The sequence below is a fragment of the Mercenaria mercenaria genome, chromosome 6, assembly GCF_021730395.1.
Source record: "Mercenaria mercenaria strain notata chromosome 6, MADL_Memer_1, whole genome shotgun sequence".
Taxonomy (NCBI): Eukaryota; Metazoa; Mollusca; class Bivalvia; order Venerida; family Veneridae; genus Mercenaria; species Mercenaria mercenaria.
Window position 1 is genome coordinate 41,330,223 of NC_069366.1, and position 17,226 is coordinate 41,347,448.

At 36.6% G+C, this 17,226-nt stretch overlaps 1 protein-coding gene across 2 annotated transcripts in view; it reads right to left on the reverse strand.

The window, feature by feature from the left end:
- Positions 1 to 217: 217 nt before the first annotated feature.
- The window catches only part of LOC123549133 (phenylalanine--tRNA ligase, mitochondrial-like), a 176,052-nt gene continuing 159,043 nt past the window's right edge, over positions 218 to 17,226 (reverse strand). The window contains exons 6-8 of one of the 2 annotated variants that reach the window (XR_008371509.1): positions 15,289 to 15,592; positions 2,343 to 2,464; positions 218 to 563 (exon numbers count right to left, since the gene is read on the reverse strand). Coding sequence is in view for 1 of the 2 variants with exons in the window: in XM_045336976.2 (XP_045192911.2) it covers positions 15,551 to 15,592 (42 nt within the window). In the remaining variant the exon portion in view is untranslated. Of the gene's footprint in view, positions 564 to 2,342; positions 2,465 to 13,846; positions 15,593 to 17,226 lie in introns of those variants that run through there. The other variant, XM_045336976.2, reaches the window with a different exon arrangement.

Below are 17,226 nucleotides of genomic sequence, written 5' to 3' on the forward strand. Positions count from 1 at the left end.
TCCGGGGCCAGATTTATGAAATTGCTAAGCAGGGGTCCGGTTTTGTTAATGCTAAGACGGGGGCATGATTCAACGATTTGGTAATGGAAGTCTTTGGTATTTCATTTACCTCCTTCGTTAAAGTTTTTCCATGTTGATACTGCTCATTATAGAATAATCCCGTATATGTATGTTAAAATTAAAATAGTCATGACAAATGAAAGCTTTCTAACCGACTTTAAACTGCATATTTTACCTAAAGTGAAATGCTTAATTTGACTGATTTAATGAAAAATGCACCAACTTTCACTCTGTGGTGTTGGCCCGGTACAATTTCTCCTTCTTTGCTGTATAGTAAAACAAACACTTTTGGAAATGGATTCAGCGGCGAATTTCACAACAAAAAGTTTACAGCATTGAGAGCTCTGTATTTCTGATCGTATTCAGTAAATAATAAAGGAACACTATCATCAACAATGAACTTCTTTGCTACATATGAAAGTACTCAGTCACTCCTTATGATTTCCAACCCACATCTGTCATGGCCGCCAGTCTGGAATAGCTTTCCGCACAGAAATGTAGTCCTGAAAAAAAAAACACGAACAAAACAACTGTTAAAGACATCAGAAATGACACAAAATGTTTAACAAGTCAAAGTAGAGATGGCTTCAAATTGGGAACTTCAAATTTCAAAGAACTGCTTCCTAGGATACAACGACCTGGAAGTACTTCAATACCTGGGTGACACCCTATGTGTCAAGTTGACGCTTCTTAACAATATTACTACATTTCCAAGTCGGCTTTGGAAAAGTCTGTTTTTTATCGAATTCGTTTTGTCTTCATTGTTTAAGTTAATTGGTTTCTTTGGTTTAATTTTCGATAACTCTAGATGAAACAGGTCTCTAATTATTAAGAATGTGAACCGTTCTTGCTTTTGCTTTGCTTCTGAAAATGGTTTAGAATCTGCACAGCAATGTTAATCTCAAAATTTGTCTTTTAAGATCTTGTGTGCTATTTTTACGGCTTTTATTGGAATATATATCTAAACTGCAGTTTGAAATGAAATAAATTATCATACTTTCAAAGTCATAATAATGTTATTTAGATACATGCATTGAATTATCAGAGTATGTGCCGGTAATTTCTTCACATGTGTTGTGAAATCATAGTAAATGTTCGAAGGTAAAGTTTAAAGAATTTTTTAAACCATTGAATAACCACAGAAGAAAACATAATTCAGAGCAAATATTTATCATAAAACACATTGCAAATTTAATAGACGCAGTGATCATCTTGATACTTAATCATACTATCAAGAGGTCAAGTTCTAAGATCTCTCTCACATACACCGGAATTCGAAGCCCGAAACGACCATGTCTCTTATGAAAGAAATGACATTTTCTTTAAGAAGATTTGAATGTGGTGCCGTTCTTCCCAGGAACGATGGTTCGATAAACGACCACAATACAATTGGCATTAAATTTCATAAAATGAATAAAGACTAATAAGATTAAAGGTAAAATCATTTATGAATGTGTGCAAAAACGTTGACACTATTTAGTTCTTAGTAAGTTGTTGCAAAGATAATAGCACTGAAAAAGAATTAAAGCCAATTTCAGTCCCTTTCGATCTACAAAAAAAGATGAGAATCGGTTTCAAGCGTATACATCGCAGACCGATTCTTCGTTCAAATGACTTGAGACATTTACAGGCTCAATAAAATGATATTCTGTGGGCTGTGTAGGCTATTGGATACAAAAACATATATATTTACCAACAATATCATCGAAACAAAAACGTGCCTAGCAATAAACTAACATTTTTGGTAACAATAATTGCAAACATTTGGTTACAATCAAGGCAGTCGGATACAATCATTCCAGGTTGTAATGCCTCAATTCACATTCAAGAATAAAAGAACTCTTATCAACAAGAATTTTTCTTAAATGCATTTTTGTCACAGAATTTTCGTTTGAACCCATTTATTAATAAACTAAATGCACTTCAGTTGAAATTAATGAAGAACAATAATTAATAAAAAAAAAAAATAAAGGGGAAAAGCGCTACCTTTCCGACCAAAAGTAAATCATAAATGACCATATTTTGAAATTCGAAATGATTTTCAAATTTACTTTGATTGAGAAGTTGGGCACCAGATCATACTAAGGGTCATTGAAACATAGGACCAAAATATCCACCCTTTACGGTCTCCTGTAAACCACGGCAGTATAAGCTGTGAAAAATGTAAAGTAATCCAAATTATAGTCAAACCAATTTCTAGAAGTAAGAAGAGATGGACAAAATGTGCAATGCTTAAAATATGCCAATGTGAGATCATAATATAATAATGTTATTAGTCTCACCGGAAAAGACCGCTCGCCGCAGTTATACATGTAAGGTCCAAGATTTCTGTGGCCTTTTTCGTGGCACAGAAGGCTTTTTTTTTGGAATTATAAGCCCTTCCGCATTCCTGGCACACAAATGTCTGAAATGTAAATGCGCTTTAGTACTACAATGATAATAATAATTCATATTTTTAAACCAAAAAGGACATTCTGAACAAAATGTCTTAAAATAAGGTATTTGAAAATAACATATACATTCCGATTTCTTTTGACAGCTTACTATCGCTAATGTCAGATGCGCAAATGTATTTTATTCAGCCTAAAAAAATTAAAGTTAACGCGGCTGGAACAGAATTCAATATAAACTGATGCTTTTTCAAAAACTTAACAGTATTCTTTACATGGTTACTATAGAATTATCTAGACATGACACTTTAATCGCGTTAGAAATGTAGTACATAAAGTGAAAGTTGATGCATTTTCAATTAAATCAGTCAAATTAAGTACTTAGTAGTTCACTTTAGGTAAAATTTTACAGTTTAACAGTCGGCGAAAAGCTTTCATTTGTCATAACAATTTGAAATTTACCAGACATATAGCTAGATTTTCTTAAAGTATGCAGTATAAACATGGGAAAAAAACTTAAATGAAGCAGTTAATGAAATACAAGACTTCCAATTACATATCTTTTAATACACGCCCCCGTCTTAGCATCAAGAAAAATGGACCCCTGCTTAGCAATTTGATAAATCTTGACTCGGAAGCTATTGAAGGCTCTTAATTTGTAATTTCTTAAAGTGTATACGTCAAGACAACACTCGTACAAATATCCGTGTCGCAAAGTAGTCTTTTATGGCCTTTTAAAGGGTTTATCTATAGAATTTGCGAAATGTCCCCCGTCTTAACATCCTCAAATTTGTTCACTTCAGATGCGCGGTTGCACTTTTAGAGAAAACGAGCGGACTTTGAAACAAAAAACTTGTAGCCGAGTGTTGGATTTTCATATGAGACGGCACTCATCTATGTTTCTTTTTATTTGAACAAGTTGGTGAAAAGCTATTTAAGAAAATGTTACCTTTATCGAGGAATCCGCCATGTTTTTGGCACCCCAGATTAGCGAAAAAGTCACGTGGTACATGCACCCTGTTCTTAAGTAATCCAGGTAACAATATTACCAAACATATTTCTGTCTTAGATCCAATAATAGGGAAAAATTTTGTCACTATAAAGGAAAACATAATATTAAACTAACACATTTATGGTCAGTAGGGTGGTGGGGCAGTAAGGGAGAAAAAAAAATAAACGAAATGATACAAAATGCAAATCCAAATAAACAAAATATTCCAATTCTTTGTTTCCGCCAGCGCTTCCTGAATTGAACTCCGGCCTATGCGACCAGTAAAGTTCCACTTCCGAGCAATTTTAAAAAAATAGCCAGGCTTTCCCTAAGAGAAATGTAGCACAATATAAACCTTTGTCTTTGAATTTAACTTGCCTATCGCCAGTTAACAGAGTGTATATCAAAATCCCCTTGATTAAACCTACAACTATGAAGGTGTAAACAATATACAACTGATAAGCCGCAGATAATTCCAGTCATATATTGTTCATATAGATTTACTGGTAACTTCCTATATAAATCATTCTCTATCCAATGTGTATAGACTTGCATTACATGTATTATTTTTAGAGAGAAAAAAATTTCAATCGTTAATTTTGCACGAAGAAGATCATTTCAAATATTCTATTATCTTATAAATATATTTACATTTTTCACTTAAGTCAATTTATGATATAAAAATATGCGAAATTTACAGAAATAACTATCAAATAAATCGAATAAAGTGTTTAAGTAGAGGAACAAAAATGGGGACATGTTCTTTTACGATTGTTGCTGACAATTTTTAGCTCACCTGAGCACAAAGTGCTCAAACGTGAGCTTTAGTGATCGCCGTGTCCGTCATCCATCCGTCATCAACAATTTGACTGTTAACACTCTAGAGGTCACATTTTTGGCCCAATCTTAATGAAACTTGGTCAGAATGTTACCCTCAATAAAATCTTGGAAGAGTTTGAAATCGAGTCATCTGGGGTCAAAAACTAGGTCACCAGGTCAAATCAAAAGAAAAGCTTGTTAACACTCTAGAGGTCACATTTTTGGTTCAGTCTTAATGAAACTTGGTAGAATGTTACCCTTGATAAAATCTTGGACGAGTTTGATATTGGGTCATCTGGGGTCAAAAACTAGGTCACCAGGTCAGATCAAAGGAAAAGCTTGTTAACACTCTAGAGGTCACAATTTTGGCCCAATCTTAATTAAACTTGGTCAGAATGTTACCCTTAATAAAATCTTGGACGAGTTTGATATTAGGTCATCTGGGGTCAAAAACTAGGTCACCAGGTCAAATAAAGGAAAAGCTTGTTAACACTCTAGAGGTCATAATTTTGGCCCAATCTTAATGAAACTTGGTCAGAATGTTACTCTTAATAAAATCTTGGAAGTGTTCGGTATTGGGTCATCTGGGGTCAAAAACTAGGTCACTAGATCAAATCAAATGAAAAGCTTGTTAACACTCTAGAGGTCACAATTTTGGCCCAATCTTAATGAAACTTGATCAGAGTGTTATCCTCAATAAAGTCTTGGATGAGTTCGATATTGAGTCATCTGGGGTCACCATGTCAAATCACAGGAAAAGCTTGTTAACACTCTAGAGGCCACATTTATGATTGTATCTTCATGAAACTTAGTCAGAATGTTAAACTTGATGATCTTTAGGTCAAGTTTGAATCTGGATCATGTTGGGTCAAAAACTAGGTCAACAGGTCAAATCAAAGGAAAAGCTAGTTAACACTTTAGAGGCCACATTTATGACCATATCTTAATGAAACTTGGCCAGAATGTTAATGTTGATGATCTTTAGGTCAAAAGGCCAGGTGAGCGATACAGGGCCTTCATGGCCCTCTTGTTTATTAGCCCACCATCATCAGATGGTGGGCTATTCAAATCACTCTGCGTCCGTGGTCCGTCGTCCTTCCGTCCGTCCATCCGTCCGTCCGTCCTTCCGTTAACAATTTCTCGTTATCGCATCTCCTCAGAAACTACCAGGGGGATTTTGACCAAACTTTGTCAGAATGATGTATTGGTACCCTAGTTGTGTCCCCCTGAAAATCAGACTGGTTCAACAATTTTTGAATGAGTTATGGCCCTTTGTTTATTTCTATAACTTACATAGATTTATATAGGGAAAAACTTTGAAAATCTTCTTGTCCAAAACCACAGAGCCTAGGGCTTTGATATTTGATATGAAGCATCATCTAGTGGTCCTCTACTAAGATGATTCAAATTATTTCCCTGGGGTCTAATATGGCCCCGCCCCGGGGGTCACATGGTTTATATAGACTTGTATAGAGAAAAACTTTGAAAAACCTCTTGTTCAAAACCACAGGGCCTAGGGCTTTGATATTTTATATGTGACATCATCTAGTGGTCTTCTACTAAGATTGTTCAAATTATCCCCCTAATATGGCACCGCCCCGGGGGTCACATGGCTTACATAGACTTATATAGGGAAAAAACTTTGAAAATCTTCTTGTCAATAACCTGCAACATTCAAATTTGGACCACATGTATGGTTTTGAGTGGCAAGATGAACCTTGACATGAGTTGACCTTGATTTTGACTTAGTGACCTATTTCCACATTTATGTAGCTACAGCCTTCAAATTTGGACCACATGCATAGTTTTGTGCACTGAAAAAAACTTTGACCTTGACATTGACCAAGTGACCTACTTTCACATTTTTGAAGGTACAGGCTTCAAATTTGGACCACATGCATAGTTTTGTGTTCTGAAATGAAATTTGACCTTGATTTTGACCTGGTGACCTACTTTCACATTTCTCGAGCTACAGCCTTCAAATTTGGACCACGTGCATAGTTTTGTGTACCGAAACAAACTTTGACCTTTACATTGACCTAGTGACCTACTTTCACATTTTTGAAGGTACAGGCTTCAAATTTGGACCACATGCATAGTTCTGTGTTCTGAAATAAAATTTGACCTTGATTTTGAACTACTTTCACATTTCTCGAGCTACAGCCTTCAAATTTGGACCACTTGCATAGTTTTGTGTACCGAAACTTTGACCTTAAGATTGACCTAATAACCCACTTTCACATTTCTTTAGCTACGGGCTTCAAATTTAGACCACATGCATAGGATTGTGTACCGAAACAAACTTTGACCTTGACATTGACCTAGTGACCTAATTTCACATATTTGAAGGTACAAGCTTTAAATTTGGACCACATGCATAGATTTGTGTTCTGAAGTGTAATTTGACCTTGATTTTGACCTAGTGACCTACTTTCACATTTCTTAAGCTACAGCCTTCAAATTTGGACCACTTGCATAGTTTTGTGTACCGAAATAAACTTTGACCTTAAGATTGACCTAGTGACCTACTTTCAAATTTCTCAAACTACAGCCTTCAAACTTGATGCACATGCATAGTTTTGTGTACAAAGAGTTTTGTCCTTGAAATTGATCTAGTGACCGACTTTCACTTTTCTCAAGCTACAGCTTGCGAATTTGGACCACATGCACAGTGTTGTGTAAGGAAATGAAATTTGACCTTGAGCTAGTCATTAAGTCTTGAAATTTGAACACTCAAAAATGGCACATTGGTGGGCGCCAAGATCGCTCTGTGATCTCTTGTTATAATTATGATTATATACCTGCTGCCTGCATTAAAAAGAAATTGAATGATTTAAAAAAAAAATCAATTTAGTGTTCTACTTTGAAATTTTATTAAATCAGTTCATCTTATGTACAATTTTTGTAATCTAAACACAACAGTAATACAACAGCTGATCCTAAATTAATGACGTCATCTCCCTAATTATGAGAAATTTTCAAACGTACCTACTGGAAGCTGCCTCCTGGCGGCTTCACGTAACCAGCTATCTACATACCAATAAAATTTATGATCTCTGACATGGACTACATGTCAAGTCTACAGGGGTTTTATGGACCCTTATCAGATCGACCACACAGGATTTTGTTTATTTGGGATTAAGACTCTGGCATTTGGGGGAGTGGGGTCACTTATATAGATTTCCTTTGCCTTTAAGAGAAATTTCAGTTATAAATGATGATAATCATGAAACATAAATATAGAAATTTAATGTTGACATGATCTTTTAAAGTTTATTTGCATGCTCAAGTGAAGGACCATAACTTGACAGTTTATCATTATCCCCAAAGGCGAAGGGATATAGTTTTGGCGTCAACTTTCTGTCTGTCTGTCCGTGCGTCTGGAGCCATATCTAGGAAGTGGTTTGGAATATTAAATCAAACTTCATTATTAGACATGTTCATCACTATAGGGACATGTGGCCTGTCAAGTTTTAGTCAGACTGCCCAAGTAACACCAGTAAGACCAGAGTCATGGCCCTTAGTAGTTTCTAGTTTAATCTATATAGGATACTATAAATATGGCAATTTCTGTTTCATAATTTGTGACATATTTGATCTACAACTATGAAACTTGAATGACATTATGATCACCTTAATGTGGTTGTGCACACTCTATTTCATCAGGATCTCTACAGTAACCAGAGTTATTGCCCTTTAATTGTTTAAAAATCCACATGTTTGTACATAACAAACTTACCAATCGGTAGAACTTCTTTCATTTTTTTCCATAAACATTTATTATCAACATGTTAAGTTGTACCCTCCCCCCACCTCGCTACTCCACCAAGTCACCCCCCCCCCCACCACAATTTCATTATACCCCCACCAAACATGTTTGGGGGGTGGGGACTATATAGGAGTCAGTTTTGTCGCGTCCCATCCCGAAATCTATTATTGCAGTTATTACTAAATGGATTTGATTCAGTTTTGAAATAGATGTTCCACCTCATCACCCACATCATGTGACATAAAATGCATAACTCTGACATCAATTTTTTATGAATTATGTCCCTTTTTACTTGAAATTTAAGGTTGATTTTAATGTATTTTCACTGTATCACAGTTATTACAAAATGGATTTGATTCAAACTTAAAATAGATGTTCCACCTTATCATCCGCATCATGTGACACAAGGTGCATAACTCTGACACCAATTTTTCATGAATTATGCCCCTTTTTACTTAGAATTTAAGGTTAATTTTGATGTATATTCACTATCAGTTACTACTGAATGGATTTTATTCAAACTTAAAGAGAATTCCTATAGTTTTTTTCCTTTCATAGAATTTTGTTTAATTCACATATATGATAGGAAAATTTGTGCTGAAAACAATGAACAAATAAAAACAATAGCTCACCATTCTTGTTTTTGTGAAAAATTGTTTTGAACACACCCACTTTTGCTGATTTTGCAAGCGATTTTCAACATTTTCATAATTTTCTGCTTTTTTATAAATACCAACCAAAATATACATCCAGGCAGCACAATACGGTTTTTTTCTTTTTACAGATTTTATTATATACTTATTTGATATCATAGTCATATTTGTAATACTCTATCCTGACAATAATAGGTACAAATGAAAAAAAATGTTGTTTCATATTTACTTTTGTGAACTTTTTTCAATGAAAAATACACATAGTGAAGAGTATTTTTTTAAATTTTGAAAAAACTCTTTCATAGAATTTTTTCCTTTCTTTCTTGTGTATATATAATTGTATTGTGAGCATAAAAATGGCTAAAAATGTATGGGTCACCAGGCTAAATTTTATGTTAAGACCGCTAGAATACAACACCTGTTCGGACGGAAATTAAATTCCTAGTTTTTTCTATAATTGAATACTAAATAATCTGAAAGGTAATATTGTCTTATCAGTACTAAGTCAATTATCTTACATTATATTAACAACACTGTCTTTGTACTAAAATGCGATGTGAAAACACAACCACAAAAATAGCAAGATACCTGTCAGGCATGATACTTGTCAATACAACATAAACCAGTATCAACATTCGATTACTGATATAACTTATCAAAAATGTTATTTTATTCAAGATTCCTCATATTTAAGATTGTCTGTAACATGTTTCAACAAATGTTGACTTCAGTTCAGTTTCCCATAGAAAGTGTCGGCTGCGCAGAAAGATGCGCATAAAAAACTATAGGAATTCCCTTTAAAATAGATGTTCAACCTCATCATCCACATCATGTGACACAAGGTGCATAACTCTGACACCAATTTTTCTTGAATTATGTCCCCTTTTACTTAGAATTTAAGGTTAATTATGTCTCCCCCAGGAGACATATTGTTTTTGCCCTGTCCGTCCGTCCGTCCGTACGTCACACTTCATTTCCGAGCAATAACTGGAGAACCATTTGACCTAGAACCTTCAAACTTCATAGGGTTGTAGGGCTGCTGTAGTAGACGACCCCTATTGATTTTGGGGTCACTCCGTCAAAGGTCAAGGTCACAGGGGCCTGAACATTGAAAACCATTTCCGATCAATAACTAGAGAACCACTTGATCCAGGATGTTGAAACTTCATAGGATGATTGGCCATGAAGAGTAGATGACCCCTATTGATTTTGGGGTCACTCCATCAAAGGTCAAGGTCACAGGGGCCTGAACATTGAAAACCATTTCCGATCAATAACTAGAGAACCACTTGACCCAGAATGTTGAAACTTCATAGGATGATTGGTCATGAAGAGTAGATGACCCCTATTGATTTTGGGGTCACTCCGTCAAAGGTCAAGGTCACAGGGGCCTGAACATTGAAAACCATTTCCGATCAATAACTAGAGAACCACTTGACCCAGAATGTTGAAACTTCATAGGATGATTGATAATGAAGAGTAGATGACCCCTATTGATTTTGGGGTCACTCCATTAAAGGTCAAGGTCACAGGGGCCTGAACATTGAAAACCATTTCCGGTCAGTAACTTGAGAACCACTTGACCCAGAATGTTGAAACTTAATAGGATGATTGCTCATGCAGAGTAGATGACCCCTAACAATTTTGGGGTCACTCTGTGAAAGGTCAAGGTCACAGGGGCCTAAACATTGAAAACCATTTCCGGTCAGTAACTTGAGAACAACTTGACCCAGAATGATGAAACTTCATAGGATGATTGGTCATGCAGAGTAGATGACCCCTAACGATTTTAGGGTGACTCTGTTAAAGGTCAAGGCCACAGGGACCTGAACATGGAAAACCATTTCCAATCAATTACTTGAGAACCTCTTGACCCAGAATGTTGAAACTTCATAGGATGATTGTTCATGCAGAGTAAATGACCCCTAATGTTTTTGGGGTCACTCTGTTAAAGGTCAAGGTCACAGAGGCCTGAACATTGATAACCAGTTCATATCAATAACTTGAGAACCACTTGACCCAGAATGTTGAAACTTCATAGGATGATTGAACATGCAGAGTAGATGACCCCTATTGATTTTGGGGTCAGTCTATTAAAGGTCAAGGTCACAGTGGCCTGTTCATGTAAAATCATTTTTTTGGAAATAACTTGAGAACCACTTGACCTACAATGTTGAAACTTAATAGGATGATTAGACATGCAGAGTAGATGACCCCTACTTATTTTGAGGTCACTTGATCAAAGGTCAAGGTCACAGGAGCCTGAACAGTGACTTGAGAACCACTAGGGCAAGAGTGTTGAAATTTAGCGGGATGACTGGACATGCCAAGTAGATGATCCTTATTGCAGCCAACCATCAGTGTCTCTTTGACTTTCGCTCCTGACCCCTATTAACTTCTTGCCTATAGGACTTTGCATTAGGGGAGACATGCGCTTTTTTACAAAAGCATTTTCTAGTTTTGATTTATTTTCACTATATCTCATTCTGATTGGCTTAGAGCCAAAGGGAAGTAACCTTTTTTTTTAACTTTTGAACTGAGTTTCTTCCCCTTAAATTCCAGGAATTAGTCTATTTTTAAAAATCCTATTTTTAGATTTTCAATATTTTAGGTATTTTTTATTATAAATCCTATGTAAAAAGTAAATACATTTTTCTGTGGTAACATGGGTCGGTAAGACACTTTTTGGTATTCACTGTTAGTGTATCTCTAATATTAGAGATTTTTTATATTTACCTCATCCCACATCCAGGTCACATAATTATACTAGTATTACTTATATGTGGAAGCCCAGGATGAAGTACTCAAAAGACGAATAAACTTCTTTTTATATATAAGCCCGTTTGAAAAATGGGACGTATTATGGGAACGCCCCTGGCGGGCGGGCGGCGTCCACAGACTTTGTCAGGAGCATATCTTCTACATGCATGGAGGGATTTTGATGAAACTTGACACAGTTGTTCACCATCATGAGACGGAGTGTCGTGCGCAAGAACCAGGTCCCTAGGTCTACGGTCAAGGTCACACTTAGAGGTCAAAGGTCAAATTCAAGAATGACTTTGTCCGGAGCATTGAGGGATTTTGATGAAAGTTGGCACAACTGTTCATCATCATGAGACAGAGTGTCATGCGCAAGAACCAGGTCCCTAGGTCTAAGGTCAAGGTCACAATTAGAGGTCAAAGGATACAAGAATGAAAAATTCAAGAATGACTTTGTCCGGAGCATATCTTCTTCATGCATGGAAGGATTTTGATGCAGCTTGTGGCACAATTGTTCACCATAATGAGAGGGAGTGTCATGCGCAAGAACCAGGTCCCTAGGTCTAAGGTCAGGGTCACACTTAGAGGTCAAGGATACAAGAATGAAAACTTTGTCCGGAGCATTTCTTCTTCATGCATTGAGGGATTTTGGTACAACTTGGCACAAATGTTCACAAGCATGAGACGGAGTGTCACGCGCAAGAATCAGGTCCCTAGGTCTAAGGTCAAGGTCACACTTAGAGGCCAAAGGTCAGATACAAGAATTACTTTGTCCGGAGCATTTCTTCTTTATGCATGGAGGGATTTTGATGTAACTTGGCACAATTGTACACCATCATGAGAGGGAGTGTCATGCACTGGTCCCTTCTTTTGAATTACTTCCCTTTGCTGTTACTATAAATAGCTTATATTGTAACTTTTTCATTACAAGTCATAGGGAAAAATCAAGACCACTTTTCTGTAGTACAACATGCATGTTACATCCAATTCTGAGGTGTATTTTGAGCTATCTCTACCTTGTAAGGATTTTTGTATGGACTTGCAATTTTTTAGCTCACCTGTCACAAAGTGACAAGGTGAGCTTTTGTGATCGTGCGGTGTCCGTCGTCCGTGAGTGCGTGCGTGCGTCCGTCCATAAACTTTTGCTTGTGACCACTAGAGGTCACATTTTTCATGGGATCTTTATGAAAGTTGGTCAGAATGTTCATCTTGATGATATCTAGGTCAAGTTCGAAACTGGGTCACGTGCCTTCAAAAACTAGGTCAGTAGGTCTAAAAATAGAAAAACCTTGTGACCTCTCTAGAGGCCATATATTTCACAAGATCTTCATGAAAATTGGTCAGAGTGTTCATCTTGGTGATATCTAGGTCAAGTTCGAAACTGGGTCACGTGCCATCAAAAACTAGGTCAGTAGGTCTAAAAATAGAAAAACCTTGTGACCTCTCTAGAGGCCATATATTTCACAAGATCTTCATGAAAATTGGTCAGAACGCTCACCTTGATGATATCTAGGTCAAGTTTAAAACTGGGTCATGTGCCTTCTAAAACTAGGTCAGTAGGTCTAAAAATAGAAAAACCTTGTGACCTCTCTAGAGGCCATATATTTCACAAGATCTTCATGAAAATTGGTCAGAACGCTCACCTTGATGATATCTAGGTCAAGTTTGAAACTGGGTCATGTGCCTTCTAAAACTAGGTCAGTAGGTCAAATAATAGAAAAACCTTGTGACCTCTCTAAAGGCCATATTTTTCATGGGATCTGTATGAAAGTTGGTCTGAATGTTCATCTTGATGATATCTAGGTCAAATTCGAAACTGGGTCACGTGCGGTCAAAAACTAGGTCAGTAGTTCTAAAAATAGAAAAACTTTGTGACCTCTCTAGAGGCCATAATTTTCATGGGATCTGTATGAAAGTTGGTCTGAATGTTCATCTTGATGATCTCTAGGTCAAGTTCGAAAGTGGGTCACGTGCCTCCAAAAACTAGGTCAGTAGGTCAAATAATAGAAAAACCTTGTGACCTCTCTAAAGGCCATATTTTTCATGGGATCTTTATGAAAATTGGTCTGAATGTTTATCTTGATGATATCTAGGCCAAGTTCGAAACAGGGTCATGTGGGGTCAAAAACTAGGTCAGTAGGTCTAAAAATAGAAAAACTTTGTCACCTCTCTAGAGGCCATACTTGTGAATGGATCTCCATAAAAATTGGTCAGAATGTTCACCTTGATGATATCTAGGTCAAGTTTGAAACTGGGTCACGCGCCTTACAAAACTAGGTCAGTAGGTCAAATAATAAAAAAGCCTTGTGACCTCTCTAGAGGCCATACTTTTCATGGGATCTGTATGAAAGTTGGTCTGAATGTTCATCTTGATGATATCTAGATCTAATTTGAAACTGGGTCAACTGTGGTCAAAAACTAGGCCAGTAGGTCTAAAATTATTAAAATCTTTTGACCTCTCTAGAGGCCATATTTTTCAATGGATCTTCATGAAAATTGATCTGAATTTTCACCTTGATGATATCTAGATAAAATTCAAAACAGGGTCACGTACCTTTGAAAACTAGGTCAATAGGTCAAATAATAGAAAAACCTTGTGACCTCTCTAGAGACCATATTTTTCAAAGGATCTTCATGAAAATTGGTCAGAATTTTTATCTTGATAAAATCTAGGTCAAGTTCAAAACTGGGTCACATGAGCTCAAAAACTAGGTCACTATGTCAAACAATAGAAAAAACGACGTCATACTCAAAACTGGGTCATGTGGGAAGAGGTGAGGGATTCAGGACCATCATGGTCCTCTTGTTTATTTTTTTTCTCTTTAAAGATTTACTTCCCTTAGTTATTACTATAAATAACTTACATTGTAACTTTTTTATAATTCAAAAACCAAGACCACTTTTCTGTGGTACAACATTGATGTTACTTTTAAATTTTGGGTGTATTTTAAGGTATCTCTACCTGGTAAGGATTTTTTTTGTGGACTTAGAAAAATAAAAGAATTACAATAATCTCTAAAAAAAACATTGTTAACAACTAGAAAATTAAAATTCCATTTGCAAATACAGGTGCTAGTGTAAAGAAATTTGCTGTGACGGGTGTATATTGTGACATTCTGGCACTCTTGTTAAGTATTAAGCTTTTTTGACATTTTTATTTTATTCTAAGTATTTTTAATCCCCCGCCACAAGTGGTGGGGTGTTATAGAAATGGTCTCCGTCCTTCCGTCTGTCCGTAACACTTTCGTGTCCGCTCCATATTTCCTAAACCCCTTGAAGGATTTTCATGAAACTTGGGTCAAATGATCACCTCATCAAGACGATATGCAGAACCCATGAGTCAGCCACGCTGGCTCAAGGTCAAGGTCACAACTCAAGGTCAAAGGTTTGAGCCTTCCATTTTGTGTCCGCTCTATATCTTCTAAACCCCTTGAAGGGATTTCATGAAACTTGGGTCAAATGATCACCTCATCAAGCCGATGTGCAGAACCCATGAGTCAGCCATGCCGGCTCAAGGTCAAGGTCAAAACTCAAGGTCAAAGGTTTGAGCCTTCCATTTTGTGTCCGTTCCATATTTCCTAAACCCCTTGAAGTAATTTCATGAAACTTGGGTCAAATAATCACCTCATCAAGATGATGTGCTGAACAGGAAGGGTAGAACTGAAGGCGGTGCTTTTATTCTTGTCTCAAAGAAATTTAAAAGTCACTCACCACCTGAACTAAAGTCTGACTCAGAATTAATCTGGGTGAATGTACCATAAAGCAAAAAGGTAAAACAGATCAACTTATTTGTAGTGCATACAGACCTGACAAAGACTTCAAATGTATTGATGAAATTGAACATACCCTGAATTTTACCGAACAGCTAATCAGTACAACTCTTATCTGAGGAGATTTTAATCTGGGTGACATTGATTGGGATTCAAATTCAGTAAATTCTGGAGCTTCTCACCCAGAGAAATGTCACAAATTACTTGATTTTGTAGACTCATTCTTTTGAACAGTTAATTAATGAGCCAACTAGAATGACTTGCAGTAAGTAATTGTCTTGATCTTCTTCTTTTGTCAAACCCTACACTTGCAAAAACTGTGAAAGTCATTCCAGGTTTTAGTGACCATTGCATTCCTTTTGTTGACCTTCAGTCATCAGCTGGAATAAATAGAAAAATAAAACGTAACATTTTATTGTTTGAGAAAGCAAACTGGACTGTTTTAAAATAACCTTCATAGCATGAATGTTCATGAACTGTGGAACAACTTCAAAGAAAAGCTTCTCATATTCCAAGTTAAAGACCGTTTCAGGTAAACAGCCCTTCCCATGGCTAAATTCTGAAATAAAGAATCTCATAGGTAAACATGACAAACTTTATAGTAAGTTCAAGAAAACAAAAAATGCTTCCTTTTTCTCTAAACTTAAAACGGTAAAAGCACTTATTCAAAAGAAATGTAGGAATTCTTACTAGGATTATATGAACAATATTGTATGTAACGTGGAAGAAAATAAGCATGGTACAATAAAACGAGCTGGAGCTGTATAAATATTTTTAATCCCCTGCCACAAGTGGTGGGGGGTTATAGGAATGGTCTCCGTCTGTCCTTCCATCCGTCTGTCCGTAACACTTTCGTGTCCGCTCCATATCTCCTAAACCCCTTGAAGGATTTTCATGAAACTTTGGTCAAATGATCACCTCATCAAGACGTTTTGCAGAACCCATGAGTCAGCCTTGTCCGCTCAAGGTCAAGGTCACAACTCAAGGTCAAATGTTTGAGCCTTCCATTTTGTGTCTGTTCTATATCTCCTAATGATCACTTCATCAAAACAATGTGCAGAACTTATGAGTCAGCCATGCCGGCTCAAGGTCAAGTTCATAACTTAGGGTCAAAGGTTTGAGCCTTCCATTTTGTGTCAACTCTGTATCTCCTAAACCCCTTGAAGGATTTTCATCAAACTTGGGTCAAATTATCACCTCATCAAGAACTCAAGAGTCAGCCATGTCAACACAAGGTCAAGGTCACAACTCAAGGTCAAAGGTTGGAGCTCTGTATCTCCTAAACCCCTTGAAGGAATTTTATGAAACTTTGGTCAAATGATCACCTCATCAAGACGTTGTGCAGAATTCATGAGTCAGCCATGTCAGTTCAAGGTCAAGGTCACAGCTAAAGGTCAAAGGTTTACCCTTTCACTATCCATAGCAGTGGTGGAGGATTTAGCTGTCTTTCAGACTGCCTTGTAAAAAATGATTGTTGTGGTGTTGCACCTTTGGGAGACAATGGCATTTTAAAATCTAGTTCAGATGAGAAATCAGACATCTTGAATCGACAATTTTCTTCCGTTTTTAGCTTATCTGATTTTTTGAAAAAAAAATGATGAGTTATTGTCATCACTTGAGCGGTTGTCGGCGTCGGCGTCGGCGTGTGCGTCGGCGTTGCCTGGTTAAGTTTTATGTTTAGGTCAGCTTTTCTCCTAAACTATCAAAGCTATTGCTTTGAAACTTGGAATACTTGTTCACCATCATAAGCTGACCCTGTATAGCAAGAAACATAACTCCATCTTGCTTTTTGCAAGATTTAGGGCCCCTTTTGTACTTAGAAAATATCAGATTTCTTGGTTAAGTTTTATGTTTAGGTCAACTTTTCTCCTAAACTATCAAAGCTATTGCTTTGAAACTTGGAATACTTATTCACCATCATAAGCAGAATCTGTACATCAAGAAACATAACTCCATCTTGCTTTTTGCAAGAATTATTGCCCCTTTTGGACTTAGAAAATCAGTTTTCTTGGTT